At 32.4% G+C, this 14,611-nt stretch overlaps 1 protein-coding gene across 12 annotated transcripts in view; it reads right to left on the bottom strand.

Annotated features, from left to right (window-relative positions):
* Positions 1 to 1,548: 1,548 nt before the first annotated feature.
* The window catches only part of LOC136848840 (mechanosensory protein 2-like), a 704,506-nt gene continuing 691,443 nt past the window's right edge, over positions 1,549 to 14,611 (bottom strand). For 9 of the 12 annotated variants that reach the window (XM_067121634.1, XM_067121645.1, XM_067121616.1 and 6 more), the window contains 2 exons: positions 11,721 to 11,827; positions 1,549 to 5,262 (listed from right to left, as the gene is read on the bottom strand). In XM_067121634.1, the coding sequence (XP_066977735.1) occupies positions 11,726 to 11,827 (102 nt within the window). In that variant the 3' untranslated portion in view covers positions 1,549 to 5,262; positions 11,721 to 11,725. The remainder of the gene's footprint in view (positions 5,263 to 11,720; positions 11,828 to 14,611) is intronic. The other 3 variants (XM_067121625.1, XM_067121652.1, XM_067121662.1) reach the window with 1 other exon arrangement.

The following is a 14,611-nucleotide window of genomic DNA, read 5'->3' as shown; positions in this document are numbered from 1 at the left end:
GGGTATAGAGAAGGGGGATGTATTTAACTAGTTTTAGGTTAGGCGGTGAGGCCCGTTTTTAGTATGGTTGCTTTCCAATTGCTCAGGGCAAGAGCAAAGGAAAGTCACCCCTTGTCTTAGTCAGCGGTGTACTTCCCTGACTACTTGGGTTGTTATGGAGCAGAGTAGCTAGCAGTGCTTACCCCCAATGCCTCTGCAGGTAGTGGAGCTTCAACCAGCAGCCGTACCTCTCTGCAAAAGCCCATCTACCAGGTAAGGTGACTCCTACCTTTTTGTTGGTAGGGATCCATAGGATGCCCATGTTTAGAGTTTGTCCCTTTTTTATAATGTGTAACCTTTCAATAACTGATACCTCATCCCCTGCCCTTCCACCTTAAATGTGGAATCAGCTTTTACAGTGTTTTGGTAAGTCATTATAATGAAAATGACATTTTTATGAAAAAATGATCTTTCATTATACTTACCAAAGCACTGTAACTTAAAGGCCTCCTCCTCCCCGCAGGGGGAGACGTTATCTCAGGCTTTCACTAATTGTGTATGCCGAGATTGAAACTGACCTGGGTTACTGGGTATGTCGCCTTCCACGCCATCCCCACTGGCATCCGGTGGGGTTGGGTCTCCCGCCAATTATATCAGCGTTCCAAACAAAGTTTGAAAATTTATATCTCGGACGTGTCGAATTTTAAGAGATAAAAGCTTTTACAGTGTTTTGGTAAGTATAATGAAACATCATTTTATCATAAAAATGTCATTTCTTACTAGATTGATTTGTTTTGAGAAGTTATGTAATTTCATTTAAATTTGGGCCTGTACCAACACTGCATAACACTTTTGACTAGACCTTAGGGCTCATAAGAGTGAAGAAACAAACTAATCAGTATTCTGTATCTTAAGTAGAGAGAGTTCTCTGAATTTGAAATGTCAAGTTTCAAACAGGAACCATAAGTTTTATATTGTTTAGTAGTTAGTTTGTGATTTAGAAGACCTATTGTGATACATGAAATATTGGTTAAGTAATTAGCAGAATTAAAAAAAACTGTATATGGTAGAACACTATTGCAAGCTGAATTATGAAGATCTCTGTTATGGGCTAGATTAAGTGGCTGTTTCAGAGCTGCAAAAAGTGTGATCACCTTATCCTTCAGTAAATTTTTCCTAAGGTTTTTACTAAATGGTATCTACCGATTATAAAGAAGCTGGAGTGTATTCTTATTGTACAGATAGTTGCAGTAAAACTATTGAATTGCTTTTCAGTGTACGTGACAAGCTGGTAATGATGAAATTGGCAAGATATTTTAAGGTGATAGATAATAGGAGGATTTAAAGTAATCTTTGTTATTTTGCCATTCATGATTTTGAACTCCTCCTAGTGAACAGAATGTTAACAACATGAAATTAAAAAAAAAAAAATTTTTACCTCCGTGTCCAAAGAAAGCCCAAAGAGCCTAGTTACAATAGCGCAGGAGGTGAGAGATCTTTTTCTGATACTTATAATTATATTTAATTAAAAACAAAAAGGAGAGTGAAACAAGTAATAAAAGATCAAACTTGATGAAGTAAAATTTATTCTTATTCTGTATAAAAGAAACATGATTTAACATTAATGGATGGTAACATACACAAGCATGTTACCCCAGAAAAACCATTCCTGTGCCATCATAGTTATGTAAACTTCTTGTCATTTATACAACTTTTGCGCTATGTTAATGATGAGTGGTTTTTCTGAAGTTTATTAAAAATCTACATGAAGAATACTCAATGGTGTTAGTCTACATTCAAGTTCTGGGCATTAATATTGTAAGTAACTGTAACAAGATTATTTAGTTTGTCTTAGAGTCCATTTCAAAACAGAATGATAGCTCTGTAATGTTCATTTGAAAATGGCCATCATGAAATGGTTTCTAAGCAAAAACAAATGAAGATATCTTATAAAAAAAAGGAAATTAAAAATTTAAACTCTCATATGATAGGCATTACACATATGTGCAAACTCTTAATCATCACTTCACTGAGACACATTTAGGATGAGAAACACAGGCCAATGTATTTAAAGAGAGAAATATAAGTAATGAGAGTTTTTGATCAAATATTTCATGGTGCATTTTTGCAATTACAAATATGCTATATACAGTGTGAAGATATGTTTTTATTTTTCAAACTTCATTTACAGAGTAAAATGCTTTGCCTTTTATCTCCAAGTAGCACACAAGGAATGGAAAATTGAATTCTTTCAGAAGAATATAAAGATTTAAATCTATTCTAAGGACAATATTTCATTTTGTGTACTTTACTTTCTAAGATTACAAAGACAAAATATGGAACAAGATAAATGCTAAATTTTATTTTATATTTTTGTATGTGACTACTGTAAAATATATCTTAAGGGTAAAGAACAAAATGTAACATGCGGTCACTTAATATAATCAACATATTTGACAAATCGTTTTTGTGTATAAATGCCTGATAGTGATAAACTGTTGAAAATATAACTTTGATAAACTGTTGAAAATATAAACTTTTTGGAATCGTTTCGTAAAGACAGTTTCAGTAATTAAAATTATTTCATTTAAATAAGAGAAATCAAGCAAACCTAATTTGTTAAAAATGATACATGCATGTCTAACTGCCTGAAAGTATTACCTTTTAGAATAATATTTCCCATAAATCTGAGAGCATTTCCTAATTAGTAACTTGCACGTAACTAATAGTGTAGGAACATTAAACTCTGGACAATGTGCTAGATTAAGTCACCAAAATAACCTACAAGTCTAACCTAACCTAACCTAGCAAGGGGTCAGGTCACAAAGTCCTATTCTAGAAAGATCACAGGCCCTAGGCTAAGCAGGACAAAGGGCCTAGCCGTGACATGCCCAGAATTTAATTCCCTAACCCTGATTACTTTTCGTAAGTTTCCTCTGCTTATCATTAGAATAGAAACTTCGCTTAACAGTTCATCATTTTCTGGTATATATACACACTTGCTGAAATACTGAATTAATTAAACTAATCTAATATATATTATAGACAATTTTCGGATCATAGTCAATCAAAATGATACAGTAATGCAATAATAACTTCTACATAATTAAGGGATATCTATGGATCTGATTAAATTCAGATCTCTCAATCTAACTGGCACGTGAATATTCACTCCTAGACTTCAATGGCCGATCTCTGAAAAATTCCTACGCAAGATAAGGTTCTTTTATATTTTTTTATCTTTAGGAAATATAAACTGTAGCATTTTGCATGAAAGAATATTATATATATATTTATATATATATACGTTTTGTTTTCAAAAATGAAAGTCAAAACTTTGAAATATCAGTTTGGTTCTTTGATATTTCAATAACAATCTACCTCCCAAACCCACTCCTACTAAGAAATAACATTTATACAAAACCACTCATCACCATCGTTTAACTCCAAAAATGCAATTGCTTTAAGACACAATTTGTAGGGGAAGTTATGATAAATAATTAGGACAGAAATCAAAAAGCAAGATGAAAGTGTATAAAGAGTGTAAGTGTACAGTAGGTGATAACAGTAACACAGTCTACAAAAAATAACATGTTCATGGAAGTTGGATACGACTTAATTACTATACATCAGTTGCTGTCTTAACTAAGGTTCTGATGTTTTTTATACCTAAACATGATATGATTAAAAAAAATTGCAATGAATCACATTCTGTACGCCAGACGGAGGTAACACACGCTATCTTACATGTGGAAAAGCAATGGAAGATTAGTTTTCCTTCAACAGCAAACAAAGAGCTCACTTTTCTAATTTAGTCGGAGCCATTACCATTTACATTTACAAACATGAAGAATGTGTAGAGATTAATATATATTTATATATATATTAATCTCACAATTAACATTAAAAAGTGGGTTGTGTACTTGTCACACAAATAACATTAATACGTGCAAAGCCCGGGAGAGTACTTGCAATAAATATTGTGTGAAATGCCATGTGGGATTGTTTGAATATGTTTGTAAATAATACTGTACAGTATGTACTGATAATTATTTGAGGCATTTTTCTAAGTTTGTGTGACAAACATTCCATGAAACAAGTCTGTGTACAGTAAATTTTTTTCAAGTGTGTTTTTGTAACATAACTTACTAGAACCACCCATTTTTTTTTAACAAGTGCTGTTTACACCTTCAAATGTGCTATATCCATTCAGATCATTAAGTATTTCTTGAGTGTAACCATGTCTGGCTTACCTTAACAAATGTACTTTAACACCACAGAATGAAGTCCTGTACAGGTACAAATGTAAACAATGCCATCAACAAATATGTCTTTACACACTATCATGAGGTGGTAAGTTTCACTAAAATACTTCCTTTAAACTTTTTTCTCATATTTTGCAGCGTTCAGTTTTAGTCGTAATGTCTTGACATGACATCCATCAAATCTTTCTTATCACGAGTATTACAGTAAAGAAGTTGTGTTCAGTGCAATCAAGTTTGTGATAAGACTGTCATTTATACATACTGTACTTGTCCAACCATTTAGGGGGTAGCATGAAAAGGGCTACCTACCGCAGAAGCTAGAGAAATCACTTTATTATGGATACGGTGAAGAATCAGCATGATACAGTATTGTAAAATTTGTTTTTCGTTCAAATTAACTGCTCAGAGAAAAAGGAAATATTGTAGGAATTCACCTATTTCATAATCTAAATTTCATCACATTTATGTGCACAGGGAAGTTGTGATTAAAAACAAATGGAATACTTTGAAGTACTGTACAGCTTTCCACCACTGGGATTTGGATAAAAATTTCTTGATATCTCAGTCCTGACAACTGGTAAAAACAGATTTACACAACAAAGAGACAATGGAGCTAGGTTCAGTTTCAAAGTGAATAATTACAGTACTTACTGTAAAGTACAAAGAAACTTATCACTGTACAGTATAACCGACAGCCCTCATGGAGATATGTGATACACACTATTTATTACAATGCCTTAAACCATTGTGTGAAAAAGTAAAGAAATGGTGTAGAGGGTGAGGAATTATAGGCTGCAATGAAATTAACAGACATGAGATAACAGAATCTCAAAAAATAAGTTGTTTACCATATTCCTTTATCTTCAGTTATATGTATTCAGCTTCCCATCATAGAACTGGTACTACCTGTGAATGATTACTTATTCATGTAGTGTCGAATGATATCCACTGGTACCGGGAAGATGATGGTGGAGTTCTTTTCTGCTGAGATGGTGTTGAGGGTTTGTAAATAGCGGAGCTGGAAAGAAAGGTAAAAATTATATATATGGTATGTATGATTACTGAGTAAAAGAATATCCCATCTCAGTATTACAGAAGAAATTGCAAGCCAGCTGAGTACATGCATAACATTTACATGTACAGTATTTGTACTTGAATGCAAAAGAATTTCCATTAAAGCTTTTACAGATGTCATATAAAGTAAAAATCTATGAGTAGAAATATACGCAGCAAACAAAACTACACGCATGCAGACAATACACATACAATACAAAAAACACGTAAAAACCCATTAACATTCAAGGACAGTGCAGGACTTAGTAACTGTTCTTTTAAGGTAATTTTCGATAGATCTGTTCATTTCGTTAGAATATTAGATAAAAGAAAAAAAAAAATAAACGGAGATCAAAATTACACACATTTCATACATGTAATTTTGTTTCTGAATATGGTTCTTCAGTAAGGTTTGAACCTGTTAAATTTACAATAAATATAAGTATTCCAATGCAGCGACATTTTTTCTTTACTTTCAAGGAAATTTAATTTTACAACTGAGCTAACAACTGCGAAATTTGTTCAAATGTTCGTGGCGGTAATGTTCATAAATTACCGATGTGGCAAATAAAGATATATAATTAAATTTTTTTTTCTATAGAGATGATTTTTTAAAGAATAACATGTATGAAAAACTATTTGTAACTGAAATCTGTGGATAAAGTATTAAGCTGTAGGCGGAAGATAAGTAGCCAAGAGTGCTCTTAGAGAATTGTCAGTATGAGATAGGAATGCAGATAATGTTTTCATTTGAGCTCCTTCTCTTATATTACTTGTCAGTAAATTAGGAGGACGACGTAAAGGAAGAATTTAGGTCTCGGTGAGCGAGATGTCTAAAACACTATTCAGAAATGCAACGAAAAATGGATGGTAAATCGTAATATCTTCAGGCAAATTTCATTACTCTCTGACTTGGCATAAAAGGTTTTGGTATCTGCATACGAATATTTTAGAACAATTAGATTATTTGTGGTGTTAAAAGATTTTCCATAGCTATAAAAATCAAACACATCAAAAACTTGCAATTTCCCATTAGCAATATTTATATTTGTTTTTATTAAACCTGGTAATACCAGCTTCATAAACAACAATTCTGTAATGTATGAAACATCAATACCACAATGTTGTAATGGTATGATATACTTTTGATCAGAGAGTATAATTTGATTATATCTTCAATGTCTGGGGATCAGTCTTTTTTCAGCATATGGAGCGCTTTCTTGACAAGCACCCCTTAACTCCAGATGTCTCCAACTTTCTCTTGGGGTGGATTTATAAAAAGAAAAAATAATGCAGATAAAAATAATTATTAAAATTATAAAAGAAAAAATATTGACTTGGGGAACAAATCATCCAAAAAAGGTAAATTGAAGAGTGGTTTAACCGGTCAAGTCACATTTGCTCTTGGTAGGTAATAATGCTCCAAAAATAAGCACGTTTTTTAAAAAATTTAATTTTCATTGTTGAAAAATAAAATTGAGAAGCAATTGCAAAATTTATTAGTATTACCTGAGGTACCTGTTGAGTGTCAAATGCATGGTGTATGAAAAGCATAAACTCAGCTTGATTAACTGTTACAAATAGGACTTTTTTTTAAACGAATGTTTATTAATTACAACAATAACTCTGATAAAACCTAGGGGGTGGGGTTTAAAAATACTGTGCAACACTAGGATTAAAGCTCGAGCAAGTGTTTCAGTGCGCATGAGAAAACTTATTTAGAATATTTGTTTTTGCCTTTGTAGCTATTCAAAATACTGGAAATTTGATCATTTGAAATTGCAAAATCAAGATGGGTATGTTGTGCAACAGTTAAGACATTAAGAACATAACTTCATGCACTATGACGACACTATGTGGATAAGACTCGAGTAAATAACAATAAAAATGTTTGTTGAAATATTATATACGGTAAAAAGGATATGGAATGAAACGTCTGTAAAGTCTATTGTACTCCAGTATTTATTTGGAGAATAGAAAACTTGTAAATATACTTTTGCATCTTCTTTTATTGGGATGCTGGGGTTTTGCAGGACTGACAAACTCACTAACAAAATCTTGATTCTTTACTACACGGTTACTTTATTCTCAACAACGTTTTGTGGTATTACTGTCACAGAACTGAGAAGTTACACCAAACTGAATTTAGGCTTTCAGCAAGTGGATGTGAAAGTTTAAAAATTGGTAAATTATTGTGCATTATATTTCAGACCAAAATAAAAATCAATCACTGTCTGTGAAAATGTTTCATTAGACAAACACAGAGAAAGAAAAATGTCCAGGAAAACAAACTCAAATATCAATGCATGATTTCCACTGTAAAGAGAACTGGTAGTTTTGACATAAGTACTGAGAAATTGATGTACTAATGAACTACAGGTAGCTGACCAAAATGATTTGCAGAAAAGTAGGAAAGAGAAAAGGGTGACCAATATACTGTACTACTACACATACAAGTCATAAACAGATACAAGGAAAAGGCTTACATAACTTACAAGTATACTCAATGTACTGTATACGGTTGATGTAGATGTACGAACGGTACAAGAATTTATTACGCTTAGATGAACTACATTACAAAAGTAACCACTGCATTACAAAACACATGTAATGTAAAAATGAAAAGCACATGCAACATCACCGATTTTGAAACATTGCCTAACATTTTCCCTTTCTTTTTTTAAGTTGTAATCTGTGTAATGAGGCTCTGACTTGCATTGGAGCAGAAAGAGATGTCATTAAAAGTCATCAATAAAAGAAGCTGGATCATAAATTTGCAATATTCAGGCTAAACAACTGTATATCTTGCACTGACATATGTTTTACAGTTATGAACTTCCAAATGGAAGTATATGCAGTAGAGAATGGTAAAAAATAAGTAGTTAATTATTTTCATAATTAGATAAAAGTACCAATAACACGATTTACAATGGTTTATTTGATCATAAATTTGTTTCCAATCAACCTGCTCAAGTGGTTCAATCACCAACAAACCAGTTTCAGAAAGAGTTGCCAACATGAAAAGACTATAACTGATAAATCTTAAACCTAGGGTAGGACAGACAAAAACGGTAAGCCCCAACTGTTGCACATTTAATATTCACAGAACGGGCATAGAAAATAAAATCGTTATTGTAAAATGTATGTAAAGTTGTGTAACAAGCACGTTACTGTTTGAGAGACTGTAATCCTTGTACTCTGTGTGGGTACTAAAGTAGTGTAAATCTGTAACCAAGAAACGATTGTCTAACCAGAAAAGACCACAATAAAATTGACAAAATTTACGGATCGTTATTTTCCCATACCAAACGAATAATGTACATACAATTCCACCAGAGTTTATCTTAAATTTGAAGCAATAATTTAAAGTATACGAAGTTCACAGGTCAAAAGGAAATAGAACTTTACAAGTTATCAACTGAATACGGTATTCCTGCTGATCACTACTCTTCTTAAAATAAAATTAAAAACCACCTTTTAGTACTAAAAAAAAGTAATTGTGAACGTTAAGTGCCTCCTGTCAATGTAAATTTTATTTTAGTAAATTACACAACTTACCAAAAAAAAAAAAATTTTTTTTTTCAACTTATATGAGCAAACACAATAGGAATCGTAACTTAGTACAGTACATTTCCCTACTAACAGAAGCCTATTTGGAGTAGTATTCAGAGGTACTGTAAATTATGTTAAAATAAGAAGTGGTGTCATTTAAACTTCAAACCTATATTATCACTCTTGCTGTAAAGAATGGATAGTTTCAAGTTAGTCCCTAATAGTCCATTACAAGAGTTGGAATGCTAAAACGATAAAAGTATAATGAATTGGGCCAATAGTGTCTGTTTGAACTTCATAATCACTGGTGCAATGTCAATGATTTTCAGTATTCTCTGGGACACACAAATTGCAGGGGAAACATTTCCATCCTATTTATATTTTCAAATTAACTTTTAATAGAGCCATTCATTAACAACAAAACTCACATAATCTGCTTCTAGACAGCTTTTTCCTTCTAAATGCAAACTGAATTACGCCATAAAAACCGTTACTCTTCAAACATTAAAACCAAAAGACTGATATTTTTCTGAACAAGGAAGCTTGTGTAATATACCTCCAGGAAATCGAATCGCTAAATGTTTACCATGAAATAAGAAAAAACACAACAGTGCTAGGAAAAAGTAAAGAGAAATTGAGTTTTTCAGTTAGGAACAAGGGAGTGAAGCTTGGCTACCAGTCATTACTGCACTAAACGTTGCACCACGAAAAATCTATACAGATATAAAAGCTCTATGTTAATGTAAAAATCTTGGGGAATCATGACAAACTCTGCATGAATGATCTGAATCTAGTTCAATGCTACTTTCAGTCCATAAGTGCTTACAGAAAGGGGAGAACGATCCATTTACACTTTGTCATGCCTGAGGCCTGCAAACGTTGTGTAAATAGGTGCATTCAAATTTTGATGATTAGTAATAGGGTATGGTGTCATATACATGAGAATCTATACATTTCTCTTATCTTAAGAGCATCTAGAAATCATATAAAACAAATCTGAGGTGATACTGCAAAGTAATGTTTAGAAACGCTTCAATACATCATGGGGAAACAGCCTATCTTGTAATGTGTTTAATAAAGGTTAACAACAGAAAATTTTGTCATATTTATTACAGATGATAATTTTACAAGGAACTTTTATTTTCGTCCCATTAAAAATAGCTAATATCTACCATAAATACAGAAGAGCCAATCTCTACCCTAAATGAATACAAAGGACTGACTCTCATCAGAATTCTTACATTGCCGTCTTAAAAAAGAATTAACATCGCATAATCACCTCTACGCCATTATGCCCATAAAATATGTATAGCAAAGGCAGGTAAACATATCCTTTCCCTGCTAATAATGTGAGCCTTGGAACCTGACTTGTTTTTTCATTCTTGAAGTAGTTCCACCTTCCACGAAGAAACTGATAAAAATATTGGGTATTTGAAAATACGTAATTGTACCAAAAAAACGTTCGTTATAACAAATCTTTTAACAGTTTTCGATAAGAGATGCTCTCTAATAGCAGCATTACCTTTTTTTGTTGATTACTGTTGATATTAATTTGATTTAGTTTTGGAGAAATTATGCATGTATGCAGCCATGCATGTGTGCATATTTGTTATTTATACTTTATGCAAACATGCAAAAATGATCTTTTGTTCTAATGAAAGTACTACTTGAATAACTTTTATTGTCAATGTATACATTTACTGTTCTGAATACTTTGCGATACGGATTTATATACTTATTATAAATATATACCTTTGCATTCTTCTACTGCTGGCTGAGCGTTGGGTCAATACAGTACGTCCTATGCTACTAGAAATTTTCAGTGAAAGCGCTACAGTTTCAAGCATACCAATAAGAGAATTACATTAATACTACAAATGAAAATCTCACAAAACAGAAGCAAAAATTTAGGCAGATCATTCTTTGTTGGCAACTTGACTGATTTTGATGAAGTGTTGGTGACGAACACTGAGTGACTGGACACAGACATATAAACAAACATGCAAGGTCAAAATTCTGTACAAAAAAATCGTTATTTAGCCACAAATATTTAATAACATCACATTTAAACAAATTAAGAAACACACATTACACAATGACAAAATTTGTTACAGTTGAAAAATTTTACAAAATCCTTTAACAAAGTTGTATGTGGTGTGCCTGTATATTTACAAAGACTGACTGGGACTGTTTGCTGAAATTATATCCTTAAACTGGAATGAGTAGTGTTGAGAAAATAATGAAAATGTTAAAAGTTTGTATTGATAACCTGGTATATATTTTAGGTAGAAACAGCTGTTGTCTAAGTAGTCTCATAAAAGGCTAAGTTCAATAAAAAAAAAAGACAATAATTGGGTGTTAAAAAAGGCTAGAATTGAGAATTTGAAGTTTTGCCATTCATACACACAGGCATACAACAGATACAAAAAGTATTACTTTTTTGGTTTTACAAATGCAGTGAATGACACAGAATTTAACACTCGTTATAACTAGTATTCCTTCCTCATTATCATGTATTTTAGCTTCAAGGTGATCAAGATCATGCATGTTTAGAATTCAATTTTTATTATTTGATATTTTATGGAGCTAAATGTATATAAAACTTGAAAGTTAATTTGTTCAGGGACTATTTTTTTATGAAAATTAATTATATGATATAGAATTCAAAATGCATGGACTAAAATATTACTTAAACTACAGTACAAAAATATCCAGTATACCTGTTATTTTATAAAGCCTCACCTTTGGTCATATACAGTATATTACTGTTAGTATCATATCAAAATGTCTGCAAAACTTGTTTCATGATAAATATCGCATCTTAATGAAAAAGTAAATAAAAGTAGCATTGCCTTTGCATCTCCAACCCACCTTTCCTACTTTGAAACAAGATTGCTGATTAAGTCAATTGGAAGAGGGAATATGATGGTCGAGTTCTTCTCCGCAGATATTTGACTGAGGGTTTGCAAGTAGCGTAGCTGGAAGTATTATGTGGCTGGGTTAGTGCTACCTAAGCTAGCTAACTATTTAAGCTGCTTTTCTGGAAATGTTAAAGTAAGTCTAAAATATGTTAGTAAGGCATCATACAACCTACAGAAAATCTCTCCTATCAGCCCATTAGAATTTGAAAGAAAGGAAGCAGACACAGAGTGAATCAGGTATGGTTTAGCAGTGTATATCATAAGTGCAATATTTCATTAAGTGATTTCTTCCTGAATCTCAAAAACTTAATTACATTCAGTCTCACAATGAATACCAAAAAATATATTCAACCTCATTACAAGTTGCACAGCATATCTTTTTATAGTTTCCGCAAGTTTACTATGCAAAACGAAGTCATATATTTAACAGAACACTTTAGGATTGCAATGAATTAAATAAATTCATGACTGATAATTCCTTATTTATCATGATGGAGCTTTAATAATATATGCAGAAAGAAATTTATGGCTAATTCTAACACTTTTAGCATTACTTTTAGAAGCAAGAGCATGCATTCTTATCTTATAGGTACACAAAAATATCAGTCAAGGTGCAAATATTATTGAAATCTGTTCCTTATGTGTTTTGCTTTGATGAAGTTCGGAACTACATTCTCTGCATATGCTGTCAAGTTAGATGATTTCTCCTAATTAATAACCAAGGGAACTTATCATTGGCCATAAAGTAGTTTCACATTAACTAGTAACATTATACATCCTTTACTTCTTAATGTACCACCAGCAGGAATAATATTTTATAACATTTGCAACAAATAAAGTACTCTCCAGCAGACAATGCTTCCTAACAGTAAAATAACAATTAAATCTACGTTTCCATAATTGACTTTATGTTTCCATTTCCCAGCCTTCCAAAAAAATAAAGTAAATATCATCTTGTGTAAAGTGCTCTAGATAACCTTTCTGTAGAATGTTACTCAGTGACTTGAAGAAAGAAAGAAACTGACTACTGTATTTGCATTACAGGGAGTTTTTTCCAGCTTTCTGTAGGTAAAAAAAAAAAACGCTTAAAATTTCTCAAAACTAAAATTCTGGATGAATCAATTTAAGAATAAGATCTCAAAGTCTCATTTCTGCCGCATAATGCTTTTTATCCATTAAAAAAAATAATGCAATCGTTCTCAAGTGCCCTAAAGTTTCGATAAGTACGTCTTCCAATAGTCTCAAAACATCCCTTCAAGTAACTGGAGCACAGTTTTCCTTGGGGCTATGTCAAATATGGAATCTTGAAAATGCCTTAGATTTTTATCTTAGTACAATAAATGACAACATATTTTGGACAGCCAGAAAACAGACCAATGTGCCCACAATTTCAATACACCAAATTACTTTAGTGCTTTTCAAATGCTACGGACAAAGTTCCTCTCAGATTTCTAGCCTTACCACGAATATTATTTTGAGGTTAATGACGACAATATCCTTTTTCTCATTCATTTTAGCGACCTTAGTCTGGCCAATTAACGCCAAATGCCAGGTTTCTGTGAATTTCCTAAAATTCTTTCCTAACTAACTGGGTATGTCTTGTGGCATTTTCATGTCATTGCCGCAAAAGAATATGACAAAATACAAATATTAAAGGCCTTGAATTGATTTATTGCCCAAAGTCAAATTAGCCATTCAAATTTAGTGTAATGTAAATGCCATAGCTTGTATACACTCCTTTTATTTATCATGGTGTCTATCAAGAGGCCACTAGGGAGTTTAAAAGCCTCATTCTCCAACACTGTTGGATTTAGTCTAATCATATTTATTTTACCCCTCATAAAACAACTAAAAGCAATTTTAAGCTAAAGAAATATCAAAAGTGGAAAGTAATGTGCGAGGAGGTACTTTTTAGTCACTAAAATTTACTTGGAAACCATTTACTTAATTCTCGAAAGGTAACGAGTATTGCGTAAAAGTCATATACACTGATGATGCTTATGTTACACAGACAAGGCAGACTTCACTAAATTTCTAGTTGATTCTATATTTATAGCACTCATTTGAAAATACTTTCAACTGACCAAACGTCAAGTCAACCGGTTACTCATGGTTTTCAAATTCTTCTTTATCTGAATATTACTTCTTCATCTGATTAAAGAAAATGTATCGCTACCTTGCAATCACCATCTTGTACTGGTTCATTTCCTCCTAAAGAATTAACCAAAGAGATCAAAGGGCCTATCAGTGCAGCATGTAGATTAATGATTTTCTCAGAAAGAATAGACAAAAGTAACAAAGATTTGTAGCGTTAACTGCATGAAAGCAGCCATTATGTTTTATGGATCCGAGTTTTAATACGTAAGAGCGAACGCCCCCTCTCTCTCTCTCTCTCTCTCTCTCTCTCTCTCTCTCTCTCTCTCTCTCTCTCTCTCTCTCTCTCTCTGCGCCTGTGAGACCAAATAATATTAGTCATGGAGTTCTTATACCTCTATATCACAAAATCAAAATTGACGTAACTGCGTTAACAAGGTCCTTCTGCATCTGTTAAAAGCATTGTCTATGAAGTTAATGCTCTAATTCTTGATTGCATAGTTTCTGCCCTACCTCGAAAAAAGCACATTAATTTACCAGGCCTTAATGATCCATTCGAAACAACCAGCCAAGTTAAGAATATTTTATTAATTTTTTTTAGTGTTTTTTCACATACCATTGGCAAGACTAACACTACATATGATCGTTATGATGCACATTACCCAGTAATTATCTTGTTTTAACTGTTCCCTGATAAAGCAGAAATGAAAGAAGCAAGCTTTCAAATTCGAGAGTCACCCGCTTTGC

Source organism: Macrobrachium rosenbergii, chromosome 2 (assembly GCF_040412425.1).
Source record: "Macrobrachium rosenbergii isolate ZJJX-2024 chromosome 2, ASM4041242v1, whole genome shotgun sequence".
NCBI lineage: Eukaryota > Metazoa > Arthropoda > Malacostraca > Decapoda > Palaemonidae > Macrobrachium > Macrobrachium rosenbergii.
This window is presented reverse-complemented; position numbering and strand designations above follow the sequence as displayed.